The 7,607-nt window shown below is 47.2% G+C and overlaps 1 protein-coding gene across 1 annotated transcript; it reads left to right on the forward strand.

The window, feature by feature from the left end:
- Positions 1-3,674: 3,674 nt before the first annotated feature.
- Positions 3,675-5,469, forward strand: IL3 (interleukin 3). Its single transcript, XM_024741657.1, has 5 exons — positions 3,675-3,839; positions 3,936-3,971; positions 4,976-5,068; positions 5,197-5,232; positions 5,350-5,469. Exons 1-5 carry the CDS (start codon positions 3,675-3,677, stop codon positions 5,467-5,469), a joined length of 450 nt encoding a protein of 149 aa, XP_024597425.1.
- Positions 5,470-7,607: the final 2,138 nt, after the last annotated feature.

Consider the following 7,607-nt stretch of genomic DNA (forward strand, 5'->3'; position numbering starts at 1 on the left):
CCCAACATCCAGGTCTCTCACCTAGTCCCAGCTCATCTCCATCAGAGAGATACTCGAGTTTCCCTGCCTGGAAAGATCCTTCTCTGACCCCTTGACTCCTCTAGCTGCCTTTCTCTCCTTCTCTTCAGAATAGATCTTCAAAGAGCTGCCTGCCGTCTCTGTCTCACCCTCCTTCACTCCTCAGCCCACTACCACCGGCTTCTGCCCCCACCATACATTAAAACTGCTCTCCCAGAGGCTCCAGTGGCCTCCTTGTCAACAATCCCAGTGGCCACATCTTATCTTTACCCTATTGTCCCCCTCCTGCCACCTGGCATCACCTCCTAATTTGTCACTTTCCAGTGCTGTCATGGTGGGTGCTCAGCCTCTGGGGTCAGACAGACTTGCTTGCTTTCAGCCCTGGGCGATGTTGCTTCCTAGCTGCATGAACTCAACCTCTCTGAGCCTCAGTTTCCTCTTCTGTAAAATGGGGATCATAATCATCCCTGCCTCAGGCTCATTGTGAGGATTAAATGAATTAACCCATAAAAAGAACTCTGCCCGGCAGTGGAAGTTAGCTGTTAGAGTCTTTACCTGCATCTGGTTTTCTCCATCCCCACCAGAATCAACCAGCTCCAGCCTTCCCACTATCTGTGGTCCAGACAACTTCCCCGCCTCTGCACTGGCCAACCTGCTGTCCTGATTCTTCCCAGCCATTCTCCCCACAGTCGCTAGACTGGGCTTCCTGGGACCCAAACCTTCCAGGGACCACACCTGTCACTGGCTGAAAACCCCACAATGCTTCCAGCGCTCCTAGCATGAAGCCTAAACCTCCTCCTCCTTTCATAGGCTTTATAACTATTTTTTAAACAAGAGGCAAACTACAAAGGTCAAGATTTACAATAACACTACTCAGAATTTTTCTTTGCTACAATACAACGTGAAGTCAGGACTGTTTAAGAAGGCTTGCAGGAATGTTCGGCCTCCATAGCTTTAAAATTCCCTCAAAAAGCTCATTTACATAAAAAAGAGGTTTTTCTCTATAAGAAATCACATTTTTGTGTGTGTGTGCACAGGCCTCAAAACTCTTATATAGAATGTAATACCAAACCACAGCTGAGTATTTAAGCAGCCCTGGGTCTCTGGGACATGAACCCCCGCCCCTGCCTGAGTTGAATACTTTAAATCCGAACTTTTTTTTTTTTAATTCTTATTTTTCTTCCACACTTTAAAGTTGAAATATAGTTAATGTACAATATTATATAAATTATACGTGTACAGTACAGTGAGTCACAACATTTAAAACTTATACTCATTTATAGTTATTATAAAATATTGGCTATATTCCCCTTGTTGTACAACATATCCTTGTAGCTTATTTTATACCTCATAGTTTGTACCTCTTACTCCCCTACTTCTATATTGCCCCTCCCCGCTTTTCTCTCCTCACAGGTAACCACTAGTTTGTTCTCCATATTTGTTAGTCTGCTTCTTTTTTGTTATATTCACTAGCTTGTTGTATTTTTTAGATTCCACATATGAGTAATACAATATAGTATATCTTTCTCTGTTTGACTTATTTCACGTAGCATAATGCCCTCCATGTCCATCCATGCTGTTGCAAATGGCAAAATGTCATTCTTTTTCGTGGCTGAGTAACATTCCACTGGGTATATATATATACCACATTTTCTTTATCCATTCATCTGTTGATGGACACTTAGGTTGCTTCTATATCTTGGCAATTAAATCAGAGCTTCTTAAATGTCATGTGAATCACCTGAGGACCTGGTCAAAAGGCAATTTTTGAATCAGAAAGTCTGGGGTGAAGTCTGAGGGTCTGAACTTCACACAATCCCCCAGCTGATGGTGAAGCTGCAGGTCCGAGGTCCAAGCTGAGTAGGAAGGCTTTACGTCTATCTCTGCCCACAAGATGGTGCATCTCTTAAGGAGAGGAACGGTATCTGCTTTATTCACAGTGCCTGCACAAAGCAAGTGCTTCGTAAGCTTGTTGAATGAATTGTTCTTAGTGGGTACCCAGTCCTAAGGCTCCCTACTTGTTTCTGTTGCCTCATTTCACTCATGCCTTTGAGACACTCCCCTTGCTTTTTGAGGATGCTCTGGGCCCAGATCCAAGGGCTGAGCTAGAAGCCACGTATATCGGCTACAGGCATTATTCTCATGACATTTCCTTGCATCACAGCCTCTTCACCTGCCTCTGCTGCAACCACATCTTGGTCCTTGTCTTCACCAGATCTCCATCTGCTCAGAAGCCTGAAACACCCAAATTCCCCCGCCTCAGCATAACCTCCTATCCTTCATCTCCCCACACGGATCATATCACACTGCACCCCAGCCCCTGGCATTTCCATCCTGTCTCTCTTCTCCCCCGCTGCCACAGCCCCAATCATCTCAAAGAACTCTTCCCCATGTCCCTGTTACACTTATCCCTTTACCAACACCCCCTGCCCTGGGCCTGTGTCAGGGCCTGACGTGCCCCATGGGGCAGCAGTTTACCTCTTCCTTCAGGGGCTGCCCTCTAAGCCCCCCACCTTCCTAGTTTGCCTGCTTCCCATCTGGCTGCTGCTTCTCTGATTCTTTGTGGACTCTCCCGTGGTCTATCCCTGCCCTCTGCCCTGTTCAGCAAACCCTTCCTTCTGGCCTGCATCTGCCAAATCACACTTCAGCACAGACTGGGATCCAGACCCCTGAGACACAACTCTCTCCTTTGGTCACTGGACCGCATCACCAGAGGCCCAGCATGAAACCTCTCTTCCTTTCCCTCGCCCTTCAGACCTTGTCAATCCCACCACCTAAACCTACCCAGGCCAGCCCCCTCCTCCTACTTCCCAGTGACATCTTCCTCAAGGGCCCCCATCAACGGGCCCCTGAGCCCAGCTCCTCTGTGCTACCAGAGGGACTGCCCAGGGCCTGCAGCCAGGCCTCCACCAGGGGCTAACATCCCACAGCACAGGGCAGAGCTGGGCTGTGCTATTATCACACCAATATGAGAATGGGCGTCTGGTGCCTGAGCTTCATCTGCCACCCACCAGGAACAGAGAGTGTAGAGGAGAAGCTGCCCAAAGCCCGGGAGGCAAACCACTGGGGGCTTTAACACCAGTAATTCAGTGCTAGGAGTGGGTATCAAGAGATGTGCTCTCAGTGGACGAGCCCACAGGTGGATGGTTAGCCATGTGACCGGCTGCCAGACAAACTCTTGCCTGTTCCACTGGGCCTTCACCTGGCCACCCATGCAGAACCAGGCAGTGCCAGGTGGGGCGGGCAGCAGAGGGTCAGGGCTGTCCAGGGGATGGCAGGACCAGGTCCCACTGGGCAGGAGGCTCAAGGGAGCTCAGAGTCAGGGGGCCGCTCCCCTGTCAGACAGGTCCTTTTACCTGTCCCCACTCTGCCCAGTGACCTGCCTGTCTCTTAGCCTCCTTGGCAAGATGAGGAGATACCCTGTAAGTAATTTTTTTTTCCAAGTTTCACTGATTTTGAGTACTAAAAAGTGATGAATAAGTCTGTGGTTTGCTACGGAGGTTCCATGTCAGATAAAGATTCTTCTGAAGCCCGCCCGCCACACCCCCGCTCGCCCGCGGCACGGGCCTGCTGCATAAAAGACGGCGGCTGTCTCAGACACTTCATAATGCCACGAAAGACCCGTACAAGACAGAATCCATCCTGCCAGCCCAAACATGCGCAGCCTGCCCATCCTGCATTGGCTCCTGTTCCTGCTCGCACTCCACACCCCTCAGGCACAAGGGGCACCGGTCAAGACACCAGGAACCCAACAATGCTATGTACTCAACCTGATCCGGGAAATTATAAATGAGCTAGACAAGCTACCTGTGGCTTCAGAAGTGAGTAGCTGGGATAAGGTTGGCAAGGGGCAGGGAAGGGCTGGCAGGTGCCTCAGGCCAACAGGACTCATGGGCTCTCTCCCTCTGCCCCTACAGGACTTCTTGAACTCAAACGAAAAGAGGAGGCTGATGGTAAGAGTTCAGCCCCACTCATGGGTGCACTTGGGTGGGTCCCCATTCACCTCCTGCCTGGGTGACCTCAGGCATGTCACTTCACCTTGACTAGCTTCGGTGTTTTCATCTGTAAATAGGGTTAACAGCACCTGTCTCAGTGGGGTTGTTGTGAGGATTAAACGCACACTGTGTGTCAAGTTCCCAGACCAGCGTCTGGTGCTTAGCAGCTGCTCAATACATTTCCCCTGTCATGGCTATAATAATGAAAATGATTTTTTTTAAATTACAAAATGAAAAGGCAGTTCTAGGTGAACAATATCATAGGTTTTAAGCTCAGTTTTCGGTGGAGCATCCTCTGGGCTGGCAGACTAAAATTTCCCTCAGGATCATGTTCGCTTCCCTCCTTTTCCTTGAATAATTGTCGTATTTTCAACTCTGATCAGCCCTAGTTATCATCATTTATAGCTATTTTTCCTAAAGTGGTTATCTCACTTTTGCTTGCATGGCATTATTTGGGTAAAACAAGAGGTGGAATCTGTCCTGAGTTTACTGGCCATTTGTATTCCCCCTCTCTTAGGCACTCACAGTTCACACACTGCACCTGTTTCCATGCTGGGGCCTCTGTGACTGTCTTCCTGATTTCTAGGAGCCCTTAATTCAGTCAAGGCCTCTTGCTGCAAATATTATCCTTGGCCAACCCTTTGCCTTTTTAGAGCCTGTTTTGGGAAATTTTTTCTCCCCAAGTTCAGAAAGATCCCCCCAGGCCCTTCATGCAGCTCACAGGAGCCAGGGGCTCGGGATGTGGGTGACATAAGGCTTGCCTGGGGTGTGCACTCACCTCTAGGCCTGTGCCCTTCAGAGCAGTTCAGGGACCCACCTGGGGCAAGAAGGGGACAAGGAGGGGATTGTCCAGGCATGTCCCTGAAAGCACGCTTGGAAAACTGTGGGGATGACTTCAGCCCAGCCATGGGAAGGACACTCTCCAACCTTTCCCCACTTACATGAATTCTTTGTCCCCTTAGAAAACAAGCCTCTGGAGGCCAAACCTGGAAAAATTCCTGACATTTGCCACAAATTCCCTTGGAGAGGATTCGAAAATCACGAAAAATCTTAAGGTATGTGAAGCTGTCAAGGGTTTTGTCATCCCTGCCTTGGCCCTGCCCTGCCTCTGGGGAGGAGGGTAGCAGGTCCTGCTTCTTTTCCAGGCAAGTCTCTGACTGTCTGCTTCTGTCTCTTCCCACAGGAAATCCAGCCAATCCTGCCCACAACCATGACCACGGTAAGTTGCCCCCTAGATGTCCCTGCAGGTGATGGCCTCAGCTATGACCTGACCCCAGCCTGTCATCCACCTTCCAACCTGGCTCCATCTAATGCCACCTTCTTGGTTTCTTCACAGGAAGAGCCAATCCTTATTGAGAAGGATAACCTGGGTGATTTCCGGGTGAAACTGAAGGAATATCTGTCTGCCATTAGAGACTCTCTGAATTGTAAGAACACACAGAGCCCTAACGTCTGAAGTCCGAAGCTCAACTCCCTCCCTGGAGCCTCGGAACGTCAGTAACAGCAGATGTCCTAAGTTTCTTGGATGTCTCTCACATAGTCCGGGACTGGAAGAATTTCATTTTCTCCTGTGGAGTCAGATTAATTGTTAATTACCTAATTCCTGAAATGTGCAGCCCCCATTTGTCCTTCTGTGATTATTCTCATTTTTATTCTGTTGAGACTATTTATTTATGTATTTATTTATTACTCTGTGCAATGTATTTATTTAGCAGAGGTATTTATTTTAGCAGAGGAGCCATGTCTTGCTCCTTCTGAACAAAATTCAAGATGGGGACTTCGGGGCATGTTCATTTGTACCTCAGGTTTTAAACTGGTTTCTATATATCTGTGAAAATAAACCACACTTTCTGAACAAATGCTTTGTTGCTAGTGTCTCATTTTTACTCAGGTCTTAGTAACTCTCTTGCCTGATGATTTAACACACCTCCCTACCACCAGATGGGCCTTGAACCCACACCCTGGCAATCTGTGGTCCACTGGGGAGCCAGATTGAGTTTTAGAAAATGCAAATATGACCATGTTGGTTTATACTTCATTTTCTAGTCCTCAGGGTCTTCTGGACCTTGTCCAGATCATTAGGATAGCATAAAAGGCCTGGTTCCACCCAGTGCTTCTATTTCCTTTCTCCCACAGCTACCTACCTCCTTGATGCTCCAGGTAACAGAAGCGCTGTGGCTTCCTAGAGGAACCACACACCTTGCTTCCTACCTCTAAACCTTTACCCACACTGTAACCTCAGCCTCGCATGCCCTGATCCTGACTCAACATGCCCAGGTTCATTTAAAGAAGCTGTTAACTACTTGAAGTAACAAGTAACACTCTGATTATTTAAAGAGCCCTTTTCCAGCATGTTTTCTAATGCATAGTCATTAAAGGGATGAATAAAGGTAGAGAAAAAGAAGGTGCAATGTAGTTTTTGAATTAGATCAGACTGAAATCTTTCTTATTAAAGTAGACAAGAAATAACATAATAAAGACAAGTCAGACAAAAACAGTCTCCTGTATCTTATAAAGGATGCGAAAATGTGTGCAGTAATTCTTTTTTTTTTAAATTTACTATAAAATGTCTGTGCTTAGGGGGATTTGGAATCCTATTGAAAAAGAAAAAATGAATACATGGAGGAAAACAAGACCAGCTCAAATGTTGCATACCTCTGGGTTATCCACACTACTCCAGGACAGAGCTCTTCTCTGAAACAGGTGCGTAGGCAGGGACCCACTGGAAGGACAGCCAGTGTGGCCCTGAGGTGGCACAGACTGACCTGAATGATGGAGACTGGGGCATCACTGAATGTGGCTTCAGTCTGCCACCTGACTGTTGGAGTCCCACTGACCCTTTAGCTCTGAGTGCCTCCCTCTCTGGTTCCCCTGCACCCTGCCCAGGTGCACTTCCTCCAGTCTGGGGGTTCAGGGGAGAAGAGGCAGAGCAAACTTTCCTGTCACCATGCTAAGGAGTAATGTCATCCTCTCTGACTCCTCACAAGTCCCTTAAGAGCTTTGGGTGCTGAACACCTATGTGTCAGGCCCTCTACTGGACACTGGGAATATGGCAGTGACTAGACAGATGGAAAGTATCCAGGGAGCTTGCTTTAGATTGAATGGCCTGGGAAGGTCTTTCTGAGGAGGGGACATATAGGTTGAAACCTGAATGACAAGAAAGTGCCAGCCATGCAGCAATCAGGGAGGAAAGAACTCTGGAAAGAGGGAACAACAGCCAGTGCCTGGAGACTGAAATGTGCTGAGAGCACTCATGGAACAGAAGGAAGAGCCCACAATTCTCCCTCAGTTTCTCTCCCTTCCCTCCTCAGGCTTTATAAAAATTCAAAACCTACATTGGTGTGTATACTTTTTTTCCTGAAAATAAAAACCTCATGAAATTGTCATAGTGTACACATTTTTTTCTTTTTTTTTATTGTCTACATACCAGAGTTTTTTAAATGCTGTATTTTAATTGTTCACATTTTATTTTAAAAATATTACTTAGAATTACCTTGTGCTTAAAAATGAATATACTGTAGAAAAGAGACATTCTCATTTATTATTGATGAAAGTGTAAAATTTTCAAACTCTTTGAAAGGTAAGCTGCTATTA

This window comes from Neophocaena asiaeorientalis, unplaced genomic scaffold (genome assembly GCF_003031525.2).
Source record: "Neophocaena asiaeorientalis asiaeorientalis breed wild unplaced genomic scaffold, Neophocaena_asiaeorientalis_V1.1 scaffold773, whole genome shotgun sequence".
In the NCBI taxonomy this organism is placed as follows: domain Eukaryota; kingdom Metazoa; phylum Chordata; class Mammalia; order Artiodactyla; family Phocoenidae; genus Neophocaena; species Neophocaena asiaeorientalis.